Raw genomic sequence first — 20,771 nt, 5'->3', positions numbered from 1 at the left:
GTAGGTGTGTTGGTATGAATCTGAGGTGTGCGAGGGCCAGTTTGTTTTGTTTTCCCCTTACATCAGCACATCTGAGAGAGCTTTTCTGGAACTCCTGAGCCCTGTCCAAACAAAGATGGCCGAATGTGCAGGAGGGGAGGTTGACCAAGGCGTGAGTGCGTCTGAATGTGTGTGTTTGTGATTTTTCAAGTACCAGAAGGGCCTTGCGAAAAAACCGAGAGGAAGGAGCGAAAACCGAAACCCTGAGAAAGGCAGCTGGAGACACGAAGGCTTTTGGGTCCTTCTCTCCTCCTCCTCCTCCTCCTCCTGCTCTCGTCCAGCTGCACTTAGATGTGTCTGCCTTGGTCACCCCACTACTCCCAAACTCTCCCCCAACTCCCCTGTGCTCTAGACCTCAATGCCACTGCCAAGCAGAGCGAAAGCAAGAGAGTGTGTCACAGCTGGTAATACTTACGGGCCGTTTTGCGGCGGCAAAAGCATGAGATTCATTAGGCGGGGGGGACGCGTGTTTTGTGCTGAGTATCTGCCGTGTTATTGTTAGGATGTGGTAAAATTATAAATATGGTAGGGTGAGGGGGATTTCAGGAGAGTGAAGGAATCTAAGTGGAAGGGTGGAGGATAAACGGCGGGGAGGGAGGGGAGCGGAGACGGAAACATGCCACTCATTAGCTCCTCTGCCACAACCTTGTTTCTCATGATTGGGAGGCGATAAAAAAGTCTGTCACAATTTGTCAAAGTTAATGACTCAATGGCACATCAGGGCACCGGAGCGGGAAAACACACCAACATGCCGGATTAGTCAATAGCTTTATAATTGCAGGAATTCACTTTTTTTCCCCCCCAAATGAAACGGGCGCGAAGGGTCCTGAGAGGCAGCATCCAATTTGGATCAGTCGATGTCAGAATAGAAATGGCTCAGCTTTTATTTTACGTCGCTTTTCCAACTTTCTTTGACCCGTTCTTTGGAAGACTGGAGGTCAGAGTGAGACTGGTTTCAATCTGCTGAAAGGTTTCGAGACCTGCAACACTATCTGTCATCCTGGTGACCCGTGACTGCTCAACAGTGTCTAGCCTCCGCTTCTCTATCAGTGAACTTTGTCAGACTGATAAAGACGAAAACAGACTTTCCTTTGGTGCGTCTCTCTCTTACTGTCCCGTCACACACACACACTCACCTCCTTCGTAGTGACAATGTTGTCATTGCCATTATGTACTCAGCGGTCAAACGGTCAAGTCTTCTACCTCTCCTCTTTTTCACACTCTACTTTAACTGTGGGACTTAATATATTTCGGAAGCTTTCTCTTGGATTGTGGCATCTGACCCCGGGACAGTCCTCACACCATGCTGGCTGAGGTAACTACATGATCCACAGCACAGTGACCTGCACTTTGCTGCATTGTTTAGAGCAATTCATGTCAGCAGCTGCTTGATAAAGACAAACATAAAAATGAGAATAGATTTTTTTTCAACCTCAAACCCAGAAATAAGAGACTCCAGTGCTTCACTTTTAGCTTCAAATAATTCAACATATTATTGATTAAATGTAACATTGGTTCAGTCTTCTGTGTCTTCCGTTTAAATGATGAATTATTCACAGCCCCAGATTCTAAACCAAACAGGTGGAGCTGTTCACAAATGAAGGGACACGCTGGAGCGCTGTTGAAAAGCCAAGAAACAAATATGACGGCCCAGTTGTGCGTGCGTGTGTTTGTTGAAACAGAGCCTATCTGTCCACAGAAGTGGTCTGCCTTGTTGAAAAAACACATCATTTGCAAATTGCTTACACACAAATTAGCGCAGGCTTTTTACATTAATATTGGTCAATGATAATAAAGAGCTGTTGGCCAGATTGCATCTCGGAGTTCATCCAAGATTTTGCTGGCTGGAGATTTGCGCGTGCGTGTGTTTTGTGTGTGTAAGAGCGGAGCAGCCTTCGGACAGAGCGGCGAGGACCTAATGTCATTACCAGGGCGACTCCACGCCGCTGGCTTCGTGTCGTCCAAGAAGCTGCGTCAGCATTGTCGCCAGGCAGGGTGACAATCTGTCCGCACTTTGGTGTGCGGTTAGCGGTGGGTCAGGAAGCTATGAGAAGACAGCAGCATGTTCATTCAGACCTGAATTCAGAAGTTTCACTGGACACACTTGAAAGTGTGGGAATCTGAAACAGCGAATTATCCTGTCATCTTCTTGTCGACACGGCTCATTTTAAGTCTTCAGTCATGTTGCGGGTAGAATTAGCGAGTGTACTTATTTAAGTATTTCATCTGTTTTTGTTGAACGACAACTTTGTTTTTGTGCTTACCCTGACTATGTGGTCACCCCAATTCCTCCAGTCCATATCTGTGACGTGAATGGTGGGGGTCAGGAGGTGTGACGTCTGGGAGGGAGGGTCGTCTTATCTGGGGAGAGGCTGAAGGTCATGCCTGACCAAAACCAATAAATAAATAAAAAACACCCCAGAGAGAAGGAAATGAGTTTACCTTTAACCTTCTCACCCACCTTTGTCTAGTTACCTTAAGATCTAACACAATACAGCGATTAATATTGGAGTAAAATAAACCCCATATAGATGTCTGAATAACCTCTGACCAGGACTGAGGTCCCAGGAAACCGCAGCAACTCAACACCTGTCCAACTCTCTCTTCAAACTCCATCTTTTCCATGCGATCCGACTCCTCAAACTTTCCCCCAAATCTCCTTTCAAACTGCTGCTTCTCTCTCTGGCGCCCTCCCTGCATCCCCCAGCACCCGTCTTTGAACAGAGACTCGTGTCTCTGGATTGTGAGGTCTGTCACTGGGCAGAGGGTTTGATCTCAGGCTGGGGAAAAGCTTTGAGGCGAGCTGAGAGAGGCCGGGGCCCTGGACCCGAAGCTTTTTCCTGGACCTGCTGCTTTACAGAACATAGTGTAAAGTGCTGTTCCAGTGTTCGGAATATCCAATCTGACAGGGTCTTCCAGCTGAAACAGCCTCAGCCTCTGATGACACTTGATAGTAGCAGCACAGTGTTTTGCTTTGGCTCGTGGACTTTCTGTGCTCTTCATGAGCCAGGCAAGTCGTTTGTCATGTGCTCTGTGTAAACAAGCATGGCGCACCGAAGAACAAGGCATTTTGAGTTCAGAATTTAGACTTTCTTTTTAAATAGCTGAATTTCTCTTCAATGTTTTTTCCATAGGAATGTTTTATTTTTCTTTCGAATCCGTTGAAGTGAAACTAGAATGTGCCAAACAACACCTTGCTAATATCAATAATCCAATGTAAAAATGAACGTGTAGTTTTATTCCCACAGAACGTCTCATAAATCAATATAAGCAGTGCTCGTGTGGCGACCCGACCTCTTAAAGGCACATTTACTTGGTTGCCTATGATAAATGAATGAATCAGAGTGGAGGAAGTTGAAAGATGCTTCTGTCACAGCAACCCAGACTTGGTCTAAACTACATCACACAACATCATGTTCATGTCTGGTGACTGCTACAGCGTCCAAACCATCCATTTTTGTCAGTACAGTGTAGTAACAGTGTGGAGTTGTTGGCCAAGTATATTGGGATATAGATGAATTAAAACACCTGTTTCCTTTACCAGCAGTGAAAAGTACTGAAATAAATATGTCTTAGTAGAAAGTATTGATTCAGAATATTAAAGAAAAAACATGAGGAGATAAACATTTTTTTGTGGTCACATATCGCGAGCACATGCAAGTAAACGGTCAGAGCTCCCGGTCTCTATTAGTCTCCAAAAACGGTCTTCCATATCAATTATTTCATCCCACTCATATATTGTGGAGGATGAACTCAGATTGCCACTGTTTTCCTGCTATTTTTAATGCGTAGGAGTGGAGAACGGAGAAAAACACGGTTGCAAAAAAAATGGGTGATGACGATGTGCATTACAGCAGGAATCAAGTGCTCGATCTGTTTATTTATTCCAACATTATACCGCGTTTATGGAGAGTTCATTATGAACGTAAACGCTGGAGAGGTGTTAAGGCCACTTCTTCTTGACAAGAATCAGACGCTCGGTATTCATGCTTCCACTGGACTCAGCTTTATCGAACCCACTTTGTAGGTCCCAGATACTACGAGTTATTTCAGGATCCGGCTTTACAAGCGCTCAATTGAAACAGTGTCGCAGCTGGTCATTAAGAGTGCGTGCAAACACCAGACATGGCCGCTTCCAGTTGTTTGACTTCGAGAAATGAGATCGGGAGGGGAAGAAAAAGAGGGTCCCAGGTCTCCACATGAACACACGGAAACGCACTCCTCTCCTTCTGTAATCCACCTGGGACTCATGCCCCATTTGGTTCCCATTAGCATAGCTCTGGTCGCTCTGCCCCGTGTCAGAGCTCAGGCACACAGCTGCACTGAGGACAGGGACCTCTCGCTCCGTCAGAGGAGGGGTCACAAACAGAGCTGACAGGGACGATGAGCTTCAACACTTTGGGGAGTTCTGAAGCGCAGGCCTTTAACGTCCAGCGCCTCCCAGCGCAGTTTTACGCCGCGGTCACAGCACAAATTATTCATTGTCCTGTGTCGTTTTTACGCAAACAAGTCTTTCAAGTCCCATCCAAAGTATTGAATAGAATAAGGAGAAATTAGCTCCGGCTTTCCTGTGTTCCGCGGTGCGCTCTGCCTGACTACAAAGCCTTTCTCCAACCGGCATGTTTTATTTGTCACCTGTTTCCAATATGGACATTGTGAAGTCCTGATTTATCTGACCGAGCCAGGGTCTTCTTTATGACACGCAAGGCTGCTGCGCCTCTTCTCCTACACACGTTGGCTGCACATTTCTGGCAGGAAATTGACAGCATTTCGGCAGCTAACTCATGGATGAGATAATATCTAGTGGGTGGAAGAGAGGACAAGATGCTCCCAGTGTTTTACAGTGACCCTAAGCAGAGACAAATTTAAATCTGAAGCTGCTGCTGCTGCTGCTTTTAAAGGCACACATGCACACGGACACACAGGGTTTTCATTTAAATCTCGGCTTTGCTTAACTCACCAAACAAGAAATGCGGTCTGTGGCTGAGTGTAGAACATGGTGAAGGTTTCAATTAAAGTAGGAGGAACAATACCCGCGCCGCATCCAGCAGCAGCTGTCTGTGTTGGCTGGCTGTTGGGAGTTGTGTCGAGCAGATCCAGAGGAGCTGAAAGGGACAAGACAACTGCTGTTTTCGTTGGCATGTCCTCCCAAAGTCAGTTGAAAAAAAATAACAGGATAACACACTTGTACAGGAAATTAGTTATGAATCGCTACCAGTCCTGAGGTTTTCAATTTAGAGGCTGACTTGTCAAGTGAGCCGCACTTGCTTTGCTACCCGTTACTATAGCAACCAAGGTGAAGAGGAAGTTGTCAGTTTCATTGCTTTAAGCTAATCACCATCACAATAGATGACTCAACATTGTGTGTAATTCAGCGATGAATGAAGAAATGAATCTGAATTTTAAAAGTTAAAAGAGTAGAAGTTAAAATGTGTGGTATAGTATTTGCTTACAGTAAATATAAAAAAGAAATATATTTCTTTATATAAAAAAAATGTATATATATATATATATATATATATATATATATATATATATATATATATATATATATATATATATACATATAAAATAAAAAACAGGACTTTAACATTCATTTTGATTTATTTATTTAAAAAATAATAATAATTTACAAAGGGAAACTTTCATTTTTTCAGATGTCATAACCAAAACTCCCATGCTGAAGGAGGCTAAGTGAAACAGACAGGAACTGACTGACCACTCTGATGTTCGGATGCAATGACATCACTCAGGGGCCAAATATTAAGACGTGACTGAACAATAATAATCTTTTATACATGTTAAAAAACGGGAGTCCAAGGAACTCTACAGCAAATTGAATGATATTAGATATAAATAATTGAACTCCTCGCTGAGACATGAAAAACAAATCATTAAATGCAGATCCAAAATGAATAGATCTTGTTTGAAGCGTGTTGATCCCTGCTATTCTTCAGTGAGTCTATCAGAGAAGTCCACTTGTTGTTTACACGACTGGGTGGGGACAGAGACCGTGAGCCAAGACAAACATCCATGAACCATCAGGCTGATGCAGTAAATAAAGCACTTTTGGGTTCGGTATAAATTTGCCCCGGCAGCTCTTTGTCGTCGACTTCACATTAGCTGGACTTTTTTTTTTTTTCCTCTTGCGCGTCCTCTAGCCGAGAGCCAAATAGGAAACCCTGGCGAGACGCTTGCATGGTGACTAATGTTATGGATCTGGCGCTCACTCAGATAACACAACCTCTTCCCCCGGCCTGCTGTGACAAATATGTGCGAGTGTAGGAGTGGGATCCAGACCCAAACTTGTCCACGACCCCAACCTCTCCACATGCAGGTTAACTCGCGGCCACACAGCACTATATATATATATATATATATATATATATATGTATATAAAGCCGAATGTTCTCGGACTTGTCTCCGTCACCAATATCTGTTCTGTTGCTTTTCGCTTAAGAGAGGAAGAATGAACGAATCAGTGGACGGAAAACCGCCAGCGCAGCGCGTCCCCGCCCTCCCTCCCCCCCACTCCCGTCAGTACCCCCTCAGTCAAGGGGGCTTGCTTTAATGCTTCTTAATGCCGCTGTCTGCTTAATGGGCCAGATATGAGAGGTGCTGCTAGCCAGAGTAATAAGTCAGTGATTAGAGGGCGCCTTGTCACAGCTCAGCCCCGCACACAGTGCCACACACTAATTGCCGTATTAGACGCCCCTTAACTATCTTGTCAGCTGTCAGAGGGCCGCCTCGTAAACAGCAGAGGTGCGCTTGATATTTCCATTTGTTTATTTCCCGTCTGCTGCTGACGGTGCCTCTGCACTTGAGGGTAATTAGAGAAGAGCTGTGGCATCAGGGCGCTGCGTTTGGCGGCTCTTTGACTTTGGAAAAGAAGGAGTGACGCCTCAGGAGTCTCAGTCTTGAAGGAGAGCAGTTGGGGACTCGGTGAAGAGCCCGTAGCAAGGAAGCGATGCAAGGTGTTAACCAGGGCTGGGACTTGAGCGGAGACATCATCTAACTGGAGGTTTTATCTTCTATTGCGACTAACCCCGTTTTATTTCTTGGTGCCTGAATGATCAAACTAAAGTCGAGTCTGAGCAGAGAAGCTTTAACATCAAGTGCTTCTTCCAACTCTTCTCAAACTTGAATTGTTAGGATTATTTTTGCCCGTAATGAATCAATAAAAAAAAAGAATCTTCAAAGTCCCAGCCTTAGTTTGACCCTTCATCATTCTGGAAGAAAAAAATTGGGGTAAAATGTGGTGTCACCCTGATGACTGATCTGTGAAATGCTGATAACAGAGGAGCAGAGGGGAGGACAGTACAATTTGGCTGCTTTAAAAGCTGCATAAAATGCGGTCAGAGCAGTAGAGAGATGATGTTTTCTGTTGAAGTCTGAAGTGAGGGCTCTCTGCTTTCTGAATAACTGTGTGTTTGTGGGTCATTGTTACATAGATTAACTCCATAGTTGTGCATGTGTTAATCTTTAAAATGAAAATCTGTGAATTGAAAAAAAAGCTTTTACTATTACTTTCCCATTCGATCACGTCTTCAATAACATTTCCAGTAAATCTTGAAAATGCTGGTGGTGTTCTGGATTGGCATCTGAATCCAATGTTGCGCTTGTAAGTTTTGGATCTTCACTGCCACCTGCTGCTCCTCAGGTGAATTAGACTATGAATGTCATCAATGATATTTCAAATGCTAAAAAGCCATGCATTCATATAAAAAAAAACAAATTCACAAATGGGTGGTGAAAGCTGCTTGGCAGAGGTCTGAACTCTCGACGTGCTTATTTAGTTGTTCCTACATCATTACTGCCCCCGACAGTGTCTTGAAAGTGAGTCACATCAATGGGCATGCCCCTAAGTGTGGTGGTAGATTTGTGTCGCCATGAATGTGTGGCAGCAGAAAACACTCCAGCTCGTGAATCACAGTTGCTTCGTTGCTCGACAGCCACAGTCCCACTTCAGCTGAAAACACACCCAGTTTAAACAAGTGTTGCAGGCTTTGTTATTGCAGGAGAAAACGGTTGACTTGATTTGCAGCGACTTGGGCTCTTCGTGTCTCCAAAGGTCAGAGATTGTGCTGTGATTCTAAGCAGATGAGATTCCTGAGGGAGTGCCCTTAAAGGAATGCACTCCACGCATGCTTCCTTGGATGAGAACTTCTGCTTCACGTCTAAAGCAAACTGACACATGACATCTCATCCTGATGTACGGCACGGTTCGCCTCCTTGGTACCTGCAGAGATTAAATGCGTCAAACCGTCTCTCGGAGGAGGAGGGGACACGGGCAGAAGTGATGTAATTTCATGTTTAATCTTGGATTAGCCCGTGTTCTCTCCGACACCTCCATGAACTAATCGCCTTTGCTACACCTTCAGCCGGGGCGAGCCGATCACATGATATTTGCTTGAGCGTGTCCGCCGCCGGGTCTGGGATAATCTATCGACCTTATTTGTGCGACAGACGTTTGCTTGTATCTGATCCATGTTGTGAAATGTGGCTCATCAGACTTGCAGACGGGGACTTTGACCTGTGAACTTTTGGGTCCAAGTCAGCGTCAGAGAAATGAGGGTGGGCTTTTTTTAAGGTAGAAAATGGTCACTGTTCAAGTTTTTTTTTTCCGTAACTACAGCCATTACTGTTGCTCATGAATGAACGCAGATTCTTTTCTGAACTTGAATGACCTCATATGTTGCAAAAACATGACACTGTGTGTTCAAGGAGATAAAGTAAAAACCTTTTAGGTTGCCGAGTCGTCTTTTGTTAGAATTTTCTTCACCGATGAATCAATATTACAATATTGCAAAACATCCATCAGAAACGCCATATTTCTCACTCTGCTTCCTAATAAGTCGATCTGCATGTGACTGTTTCAAATTTATCGCGAGCAGCTGCTGCGGCCCTCGGGATGAAGTTGTGCTCATTTACAGGACATCACGCTTCATTTCATACACTTCGGCAGTGGAAGAAACACACTCTCAGCACTTTGACCCATCACACTGTTTTTGGAAGTGGTTGAAAAGTGGAGTTGTGACTGACGGGTTTCTCCATCTCTCTGTCTCTCTCTCTGAACCCTGCAGGCCATCCGCTGCACTCTGGTGAACTGCACATGTGAGTGTTTCCAGCCAGGAAAGATTCACCTACGAACATGTGACCAGTGCAAACACGGCTGGGTAGCTCATGGTAAGAGATTGATGGAAGAGATGAAATGTAGTGTGTGAAATCTAAACCTTAAAGAGGACAAACTCCACCAGACTACAAAGACTACAAATGCAGCGTTATTTAGCGTCATGAATTGACTCATTGTTCTAAGTTTGGAGTCACTGTGGTAATGTTTAAATAACAACGCAGCATGACAAAAGCAGTAGAATCAGTACTTATGTGTTATGAGGCCAAAACTGTACTTTGAAGATTTATAAGTTCATTTAAAATTCAAGGTGGTTAAAAAGCAGTACCATATTAAAGGAAATAAATTTTCAAAAAACAGGATATAAGACAAATAAATGATCATATGGAGTATTAAGAGTCATAAATATAAGCAGGAAAATGACGTATTGAGGATGAAAAAGATATTGGTCACTGAGAAGATTTATTAAAATAATGTTTTAAAAATATATTAAAAAACTGAAATAATACAAGCTAATATTTCCAATAAAAACATGACGTAAATTCAAGTAAGTTTATTTTTTATTTTATTTTATTTTTTATTATAAAGATGTATCACCAGTTTGGGGCTCTTTCATAGATTTTTAACAGTCTTCATGACTATATCATATACAACATGTCTGCATAAAACCTGAAAGATAGAGACACAACTGTCAAATAATAAGTCAGTTAAATGAGTTCTTTTGAATTTCAATTTAAATTATGTCAAATTTAAACGAACCTGTGCTGGCACAGTCATTGAGAAACTACTCCAATGATCCAGGAAAACATTAAGATAAACACATTTTATAGCATTATTATACATATTGAACTGCAGCATGGCAGCTACTAGCAAAGCTTCCTGATGATTCATTTACACAATTTATTCCATAATATCGACTTGCAAAGAAGCTGATCATCAAGTGTCTGTTTTCACTTGCATCAACCAGCCAAAACCAACAATGGTTCACCGTTATTTGTCAAATGTGCTGCGGTTGTTTTTCTATTCTCCCCATTAAAGTTTGCTTGCGTTATCAGCAAAACGTGCTCCGAACACGAGCAAGACAGAGGACAGGAAAACACCCCACCTCATGAGTTTGGGTGTAAGGAGAAGAAAAAGAAGGCAGGAAAGTACAAAGGAGGAGGAGGGTGAGAAGATAAAAGAAAACACCTGTTTGGCTCACCTCTGCGCCAGAACCGGGCCCTGGGCCCTTCAGCAAATCGCACAGGACCCCATTGACTATTTTTTAATCTCTCCCTCTGAACTGTCAGGCACCCATCCCTTCTCTCCCCCACTTTTCATTTCATGTCGGCATTGGCAGGGACTCTGACAAGCAGTTCTTCATATTTTATTATGTTCGTGTCTGGCTGTGCCGTGTTGTCAGGCCAAGAGAGAGGGAGAGAAAAAAAAAAAAAAAAACGTCCCAGGATCAGAGAGAGACCTAACCAGGTGTCACCCAGACAGACATGAGGAGAGGGAGGGGGCGAGGGGAAAGAAAGGCAGCGCGGAGGAAAGAGAGACCCGACCAGGTGTCACCCACACTTGTAACTTTTTGCCCCGAGCTTTACCTTGTAGGTACCTGCTGACCCATCTGGCTTGAAATGTTTGTGACAGCATCTGAGCTGCCAGCTTGCAAACAAAAAGCACATTTCCACAAACATGTGTCCACTTTGATACCTTTTATATTATGCACAATTATTTTTACTTAAAAAAAATCTATTAGAACTTTGTTACAAGTCTGGATGATCATTACGTTCATGACTGCGCTCAGCCGCTGGAGTGGAGTCAGAAGGTTGACACGTCCCCCCTAATGTGTGTTTGGTTGTCTTCTTCTCAGCTCTGGACAAGCTCAGCACCCAGCACCTCTACCACCCCACCCAGGTGGAAATCGTCCAGTCCAATGTGGTGTTCGACATCAGCAGCCTGATGCTCTACGGCACCCAGGCCGTACCCGTCAGACTCAAGATCCTCCTGGACCGCCTGTTCTCGGTGCTGAAGCAGGAGGAGGTGCTGCACATCCTGCACGGTCTGGGCTGGACCCTCCGCGACTATGTCAGGGGCTACATTCTGCAGGTCAGTGACACCCCTAACACCCCCCACACCCTCCGCCCTTGGAGCGCTCCAAATGCCATGGCCGCGAGTTCCTGTTTCTACAAGTGCATTTACCTGCAATTTTCAACAATTTTGGAAAGTGGGGATAATGTCCTCTGCACTTTACTTCCACACAAGTGTGTCTAGAAAATCTGCCAGTTATTTTAAGGGGTTTGGTCACAACAATCTTGACCACTTCAGTCCCTCCTCGCTAGCCTGACCGCCATCTCAACCGTTCCCGAGACACACACAAAAAACAGAAAAGTGGAGGAAAATGTCACACTATAAACCAAGTGTCTCGCACTCCCCCCGCCCCCGTCTGAGCCCCCCGTCTACGTACCAGCACCCTATAATTGCAGTCAGACACGTTTCCCAATCAAACACACTGAGGTCTCGGTGTTGAAACCCAAACCAAAAGTGTTCCTGAATGAATTAGTTAAGAGCGGGTGAACATGTGTATGTGGTTTTCTTTGCATGTTCACGTAGGTGTGTGTGTGTGTGACTCGCGCACATATGTGCTTATCTGCTTGCTTATACGGTTTAGTCTGTAAGTGGAACAGCATGGTGGAGGAAAAGGGCGGACGTGGAGACAGCTTCTGTGAGGAAAACGCTTGCAGACTCCAGCTTGCTAAAAATAATAATACCAGCCTCAAACAGCAGTACGACACAGTTTTGTTTGAAATTAAAGGTATTATTCATTTAAATTTCGCAAAATATCAAATATTAAAAAAAAAAAAAAATCACCATTTTATATTTCATATCTGATGACAATTATTTATTTTATTTAAAAAAATACACAAGTAAAATAACTCACTGTAGATTCTTAAGTTTGAAATAAGTCTGGATTCAGAACGTTTCCCACAAAGAAAAAAAGGATCAGCTCAAAATAATCCCTTTAAATAAGATTCCTGGTGAGAAATCCTGGTTCTTATAGACTGTGTGTTTTCATCAGCTGCTTCTAATAGCCAGCTGCTGGGAGCGCTGTTACTCAACCAGTCGGCCTCATGTCACGCTACTGGCTAAATCCTCTAGATCTGCTTCAAAGGGTGTGTGGCCGCCGCCGAACAGCCAGTCACTTAAGGACAGTAAGTAGTCATTGTACGGCCCTATTAGTCAGTAAGTAGCTATGAAATTCAATCATCTTGCCTGAACCCTTGGGGCAGCAATTCATGTCACAGCCGCTTCCTCCGCCGCCGCGCCGTTAAATGAGAGCTGATGGAGGACAGAAGCGCCGCAGATGACGGATGATGTTATCTTTCACACGCTGGTGTCAACAGGCGCAGCCTAATGGTAAATAAATGTCGCTTTCGTTTCGGATTCAAGTACATTTTTATGTCACGGGATAAATAAAGAACACTTACAACCACAATAAAGAGCAGGGCAGGATCATAACGTTTTATTATATCGTCTCCCTGTATGTCAAAGCCGGTTTTCACTGAAGGCATTTTGGGCTTCAACATTAACGCTTTGATAGCCATAGAGGTTAGGAACCTTTTCGATACTGAAATACCTAAATCAATGTCTACAGTGAGACAGAAATGGACCTCAAAAAGGGACCTCAGCATGAAATGGAAAATTAATTTTCCTCCATGGCAACTGTAAAAGTGGCCTCTGACATTTGACAAACAGGAAACAGAATCTTCAGATAATAAAAGCCAGACTGATTATGATTTGTTTAAGACATTTAAAGTGACATAAATGCATTTTAAGATACGCTGGTGCCACGTTACATGCCGTCTTCATCTGGCCTTGCTCTGTCTCCTCAAGCATCATCTGGTTTGATTCTGAGCCTGACATTTCTCTCCAGTCCTTTCTCAGCACAGTGTGTTTTCAGAGAGATAAGCAACAACCTCCTCACTGTTCGGAAAAAGTGTGACTGCTGAAACGGACGGCTTCTCTCAAATAAAAAGCCAAATACATTTAAAGCACTGTGGTCATAATGTTCTGGCTGCTCGCTAGATGCTAGTGGTCTTACTAGTAACTGTGTATTTCTGCTTGCCAAGAGTCAATGGGGGGCAGAAATAAGCAAGGAAGGACGCAGCGTGCGGATAAATTGAAGTGGGATGAAGGTGTTGCGTTTACTGGCTGCATGAGTGTGGGATTTTTTTTTTTTTTTACCTTAAAGAAAACACACTTGCTGAATTATCTTGTTGAAAGTCTGTATGAAACACGACACATCCACTTATATGGCCACCGAAACCTTATTCGTACCTCACTGCCCAGTCGATTTATAGGTGAAGCCGCTATTTCAACATGTAAAATAAAACATTGATCCCTTCTCTTTATTTTAAATCAAGTTTTTATTCGTTCATTGCACCTAGAACGGAGGCAGCGGATGCTAATGTCAGGCCGCATGGCTGTGCTTACCATCAGGACGTGTGACTAGATATGTAAACCCACTGCAGTTTACCTGTGATAGATTTCACGAACTGCTGAATCAATAGTAAGAGAGGCTCAATGGTTTATCAGCCGCCCAGACTTTTGATGTGTTAAGAGGAGGAATTACACACAGCGCCAATAACTATTAAAAGAAACGATTGTCTGTATTTCTCCCTCCAGTTTTATTAATCCATAAATGATTTTTTTTTTTGACCTTCAGGCCTTGAAAGTGCTTTCAGATGTCATCAGAGTGCACCGGCGCAGCAGGAGTCACTTATGACCCCCTCATTCAGGCACACATGACTAGGTATCACATGACATGACATTACCCCTCCCACCCCACAGAAATGACGTTATTATGTCTGGATGTTTTTAGGTAGAGTAAACACTTTCTTCCAGACATTTTTGAAAATAATATCTGCTTGTCATCATATGTTTGAGTATTCTTTCAAAGTATTTTAATGAGGCTCTGCGATGTCCCTTACCGCTGTCTGGCATGTAAAATACACCACAGAGAAGATTGTCCTGAGAACTCAGGCGAGCGGTTCAGCCAAGGGAAAAAAAAAAAAAAAAAATGGCCGGCTAGTTCGCTGCACCTAAGAAAAGTGAATTCTCAGATGGTTGGAGTCAGGACGAGCTACTTTATGTTTTACAAAAACTATTAAGTCTCTTTTATAAACATGCTCCGTAAAAACAGTCCCACACAAGAAAAATAGATCATTTGCTCATCATCGTATTTCTTTTAAGATTATATGTGGCGTGATTGTGCCGTCAGGGAATCAAGCCGTTTAGAGAGCTATTTTCAAGCGAGGTTACGTGTGAGACAGTGTTTCTCATATGTGCTTCAGTCGCCTGCAAGCCGGCCAGAGGATTTAGCTGCAGAGGGTTTTCATATTGTTGAGTGTGAAGTGGCCAGGATGAGGATCAGCACCTAAAATCTGAGCCCTTTCTGTGAAGGGTTGAGTGTCCTTGCTCAATGTAACGTATGAATCCAGGTCCTCAGTATTTCTGCACATTTCTACGAAGCTTACGGATTCAGGCCGAATGGTGCAGTGCCACTTAAAACCTTTGGGGGCAGTGTTGCTGTTGCTGCCTGATACGCAGCTCTAATAAGACACAAAGAAGACATAATAATGGCGGAAATTCTGTGTCCTCCAGTCATAATACATTTAACCAACCGTGGTGGTTGGTTAAATGTATTCCTACAACGCTGCCTCCGTTTTCCTTTTTTGTGTAACAGGTACATTATAAATACTTCTTCCACAGTCGCCATGTTGGTTTTGTAGTTTGTTGTTGTCATAAACTTTGATCTACAACATAATAGACTTCTCACCTTTTTAAAAAAAATGAAAATAACTGTGTGTATGACGCGCTACATTCAAGCCACAGTATTAAAAAAAGGTAATATATTATGGACAAACATAGTGATGTGTATCAGATTGTGAGGTTCTTGCCAATGCATAATCCAAGTCGCCCTTAGTGAAGAAAGAGCTCAGCCAAAATGCAAAGGTCTAATGTTGGTAGTTGCCTCTTGGGGAGCTTGGTGATCAGAAAGAGACTCCGAGTAGAATCACCGCACCACTCCATGGAGTGACATCTCTACACCTGAGGTGAAACGTGAAGCCCATTCTGCTTGGCTAAAGGCTGCTGACCCGCTACATGACAGATAAGATAAGAGGAGGAACGTTTAGTTTAGATGAATGGATCCACTTCTACTTGAATCTGAGTCCAGGATAGTTTTGGGGCACTGCTTCGGCACTGCTCCGATGACATGAACATTTCAACCACAGACTTTATAAACTCTCAGTCGGACTTTCTGGATGACACAAGATATGTGCCATGTTTCGTTTCTAGGCGTTAGCGTGTTTATCTCCGATATTTATCTTCCCCCGTCCAAATCCAGTCCAAGGCAATATGTGAACAACATAGACGTGTTTATTTGGTATCAGAATTCTTTTGCCCTTCAATCTGGCAGGCCATTAAGCTCCAACTCTCCAGACCTTCATCCTTTCCCTTTCGAATTATCCCTCTCCACTCTCCCACTGTTGCTGTTTCCACACAGACCCAGACCAGATGCCCCCATTCCAGCCATCCACAGCCTGTCACTCCTCGGTTTGATACAGACAGATGGAATTGCTATCAGTGCTGGCTTCTCTGTCTCCCACACATACACTGTCTATTTTGTCTTCCTCTTCTGTATCCCTTACCAAGTAAAAAATAAGCCGAGAGAGAAAGAGTGGAAAGTAAGAGAGGGGCCGAGGGGTGGTGTGGGAGGGAGGTCGGGGGGGGGTGCAGTCTTTGCAGCCAACATATGGGCCAAAGCCCAGGATTTTCCTGAGCGACATTCTCAGTAATGTTCTGTCCTTGTAGAACATTGGGCTGCCTCCGCTTTTATGAGATGCGGTTTTCCTGACTCCACACAGCTTCCAGGAGACCCAGATGGAACCGCTAACAACTCCCACCACCACCACGCAACCACACACGCACACACACACACACACACTCACACATACTGTACACACATAAACAGTCTTAACCCTAATTGCACACACACGCGGGAGGAATGCTTATTCAAACTATCAGGCGCACACACACACACACACACACAGCCAAAAAAAATCCAGTCCAAAAGCCCTCCAGTATGGGCTTTGTTTCACTTGTACATGACCAGACACAAGGAAACGTTAAAATGATTAATTCACTAGCTTATGCTTATTTAGTAAATACAGCATTTCTCTAATGGGCAGTGACATTAAAGTCAAATTTATTTATGTAGCACAACACAACTCACAGCTGAGTATATGTCACCATCACATCTCTGTCTACGCACTTCCTTCCTAACTTCCCAACTCTCTACAAAACCAACTAGGACTACCGTAATTTCTGGACTATAAGCCGCTTCTTTTTTCTCGCGGTCTGACCTCTGTGGCTTATAGAACAACGTGTCATGCTGCCAAGGTATTGAGCCACGATACATCAAACCGATAACATCACTGGTGTTTTATTGACCTTACAGTAAAAATGATGTGAGGAGTTGATGATTCAGGTTTAGAACATTGTCCAGTTTGTTTCATGAGTCAGTCTCCATGCTGGACCCCATTTTCCAAACCAGTTTTAGAAGTGATCGACAACCATTTTTAAGCACCACTGACCTTCCTACGGCTCAAACAGCACCACTGCACCCGCGGCTTATGAACAAGATCTGTTTTCCTTCTTAAATTTAGTGGGTCTGTTTAGAATTTCCAGGTATTCAGATTTACGTCGGAGTTGGCCGATTTGTATTGACAAAGCCTGTTAGCTGAGCCAAAGGGGCCAAGGGTTGCATTAACTTCTGCTTCAACGAAAATCTTGTTTATGTCTTGGATGGATCTCAGAGCTCCACAACCTGCCTTTCTCTGCACCTGCCATAGGTCAAATACAAACCAAAACAGACAGCAGCCTTACAACACGTAAGCAGACTAGAAAGAACTGAAATGTATAAAAATAGCTATTTTTGAGATGAAAGTGGTGCACATCGTATCAGTGGTTTAAACAACGTGTTGAGTGAAATTTCATTTTATATCATCCAACTTCACAAAGTAGCTTGTTAGCCGCTAAGTTTCCTCCTCCAAATGAATTACAGAAACATAACACTAACAGCGAACTCCTGTCTGTGAAATATATTGAGTTAGGAGTCACAAATAACACCTTCCCCACATCTCACTTCTTCCCTGCTACTTTCTACCGTGTCATCCGTGAAGGTCACTACATCCCTTGATCCTCTCTCCAGAAACTTCCATTTTAGGTATTCAAAGTCTTTGCAAAAACATTTTTGGACAGGATCCCGTTCTGCAATCCCGTACATACGGGTACACTTGTAACTTCTATTTTCCTTCTGTCCTCCTCTACACCCTGCATCACCTCTCAGCGCCTCCCCCCCGTCTCTCTGAACCTGTTTTCTGTTATCACTACTTAATGCCTCACCCTGGGAGTTGGACGGGAGAGAAAGCATTCTCTTAAGGTGGAAATTCTTCATTCATATGGTTATGATTTGGTGGGGAGGTCAGGCTGGATTTCTGCTAGAAGGCATCGGGTTTGCAGTGTTCTGGCCGTTCTGGACTCCAAGCACATCAAAGAGGGCCGGTGTTCTGAATCAAGGTGATGCTAACCCTGCCTCTGCTCGCACCCATCCACATATCACTCTCAGAACGCTTCAACTCAAACTTCAAGTGCGTCGTAACAACTCAACAGTCACACCGGACACTGCGCGGTGGCTCTTCTTCTCACACTTGAAAAGTCTTGCAGCAGTCGTGCCCGAGCTAAATCCTCAGTCCCTCGCCTCCGAATCCTGAATCTGAGCCTCAAATGAATTCAAGCTGCAGAAGCAAGGTTATGAGCAGGTTACACAGTATACAGGAATTTGTCAAATAATTCCCTTTATATTGAAAATGGAGTTTTGTCTCAACAGATCATAGCCTCGACAAGGCCTCACAGGATGTTATAAAATAAGTAGTTTTTTTTTTTTTCATGAATAATGAGGGAGCTCGACATATATATATATATATATATATATATATATATATATATATATATATATATATATATATATATATATATATATATATATATATATATAAAAACATGTTGCAGTTTTCATCTCATTTATTTGTCTCCCAGACCGAATTATTTGGTGTCAATCTGGTCTGACATAGAGATTCAATTGGATCCTGGATTCAAATGTAATGTTGCTCAAAAGAACTGAGTGCTGTGAGCACCGATTTTTATTGAGAGATTCGTGTAGGTCGGACATTAACGCATGCAAGTCATGTGTCCATTAGAAAACGTGATCAAGTGCCAATATATTCCTCTATTTCTCTGGTGTAATCTCATGACATATGGAAATCCAGTTAATGCATCCATTACATGGCTGGTGGCCACACGTACGTTTGAAAATATTACTTCCTAAAAGGCCAGGTGACTCAGTATATGGTCGTATTTAAACATCATGAATATTCGATTGCCAAGTGGCTTGGGTGCGCTTTAATAAAATCTGATGTGGGAGGCTGCACGCGGGGAGACGAGGAGATGGGAAAATGATATGTTTAACATCCACGATGAAGTCTCGGGGTCTCCCCGCGGGAGCTCAGAGAGGTTTTGATCACACTGTGATGCTTCACACGCAGGAGATCATCGCCACCTTTCTTGCCCGGTTCCCTGTTTAAATTCCCATGACGGTGCGGACTTCAAAGCTCAGGAGCCGATCCCACAGCTTAATGCAAGACGCTGGTTTGATTCGCTGGCTGCGTCTCTTCCCATGCTCCCCTCAACACCTGCTTTATAACTCAACGCTGCGGTTTCCCTCGAAATTCTGCTGTATTTTAGGTTCAGGGTTGGAAATTACATTCATCCTCAACTAGATATCCAACACATTTTACACTCTCATGGTTATTATTACATAAAAAAACACCTTGTAAATTTCTCACGACAATGACACCAAAACATATCGGAACAGAACAAGTTGCTTTCCCCCCTTTTTGCCCCCACCCCCCACCCCAAAAAACAAAAATGATCATTTTCCACAAATCCAACACAACAAAATTGTTGTCACCACATACATTTTCAACTATAGAGTACAAAAACACAACAGAGCAGATGCCTACAACCTTAGTTGGGATAGGTCTCTCTGTAGGTGTCAGTGAAGGTTACATGAACTCTACTTGTTTCTGAAACTCAACAGAGTGACCAGTGTGCAGCAGTCTTCGAGGTAATGATCTATTTTAGAGTCGGGGGATCACTCTTCACCACACTCTTCCCAGGAACCCGTCACTGGTGGCGCTGCCCCCTGCGAGTGATCTGTCTTGACTTTCAAACATGTTACAATGACGTCCTCAGACAACATGTCTCTCTCTCTCTCCGTGTCAGCGTCCCTCATTCTGCGCATCCCGTTTCATAAGTTATAATATCCTGTCTCGGCAGGAAGAAGGAAATGGCTTCTGAAGTGGCTTTTTGTTTTTTTTTTTCGCGAGCCGCCAGATTTGTTGTTGTGGAGGGAAATTGAATTTTACTTCAAGGTCAGCGACACTAATGACGGTGTGGGAAGGTGTTGATCTTGTGTAGCGCTGGTTTGTCTAACAGCATCCCACCGCATCGATCCGCACGAAAGATTCAAGTCCCGCATTGATTGTCGCACAGAATTGTTTGGCTGCGTGGTGGAAATCACTGGGACTGAGACTCTCTCAGGAGTCCTTTGTTGTCAATGGAGAGATATTTGTTTGGCGCGATGTATGTGCCGCTCAGGATAGCTTTGATAGCTAGGAGTAGAGTGGCTCATCAGATAGAAAAGGGCACTCCAGTTTCCTCCCACAGTCCAAAGACAATGGTTAAATAAAGAGGTTTTGAAAACTGGACGTCGGATTCAAGTGGAAATAGCAGCGTTTGCATGTAAACAAACACTGCATCCGACTCGAAAAGATGGCCGTCTCTGAATGTCTGTGGTTGACTGTCCCACTCGATGGTGACCAGTTCTGAGTGTCCCTCCAGCGCCGTGACCCCATGAGGGATGAAAATGTTTCACAAATTGATGTTTAAGAGGGACGTATGCTGCAGTAGACGGGTGCCTGAATATCAGCCCCATGAGGAGAGAACAGCACAGGAGAAGGTTAATGCTCTCGCTGGCTCCGAGGGTCACAGTTTAATCACACCCTAGTTCTCAGCTTCATGCATGCAGTAGGGTTATTTATGGGTGGGTGCCCTGCGGTGTGAGCGAATGTGTGTCACTTCCCGCACAAATGGAAACATTTAGACACCGAAGTGAGTCCTGAGGTGTAAGCTGTTGAAGCTCTCACTCATAAAGTAGCAGGGAGGCAGCTTGTGGAGGAAATGAGCGAGAGCGAGAGGAGGCTTTTGCAGACCAGAGGACCTCACACAAACTACTGGGGACTGCTTTTGGACAGCACGGTTTGAACCACAGATATTCGGGATCATGTTGTCCCGCATGTCTGTGGTGCTGTCCGCAAAGTCAGCAAGAGAAGGGAAGCAGCTTCCTGTTCCCCGACACCTGTTCAAATGATGCGGTCCAAAGTTGACTGTCAAGCTAATAGCGTCAACGCACGCCTTGACATGGCGTGCATGAGCG

General features: G+C 43.9%; 1 protein-coding gene across 4 annotated transcripts in view; it reads left to right on the top strand.

The window, feature by feature from the left end:
- Positions 1 to 20,771, top strand: part of bnc2 (basonuclin 2) — a 153,927-nt gene that overhangs the window by 106,209 nt on the left and 26,947 nt on the right. For all 4 annotated transcript variants that reach the window (XM_053858279.1, XM_053858277.1, XM_053858278.1 and 1 more), the window contains 2 exons: positions 9,123 to 9,225; positions 11,025 to 11,260. In XM_053858279.1, the coding sequence (XP_053714254.1) occupies positions 9,123 to 9,225; positions 11,025 to 11,260 (339 nt within the window). The remainder of the gene's footprint in view (positions 1 to 9,122; positions 9,226 to 11,024; positions 11,261 to 20,771) is intronic.

Source organism: Synchiropus splendidus, chromosome 2 (genome assembly GCF_027744825.2).
Source record: "Synchiropus splendidus isolate RoL2022-P1 chromosome 2, RoL_Sspl_1.0, whole genome shotgun sequence".
Lineage (NCBI taxonomy): Eukaryota > Metazoa > Chordata > Actinopteri > Syngnathiformes > Callionymidae > Synchiropus > Synchiropus splendidus.
Note: the sequence above shows the minus strand (reverse complement) of the source record. Positions and strands in the feature narration are given on the sequence as shown.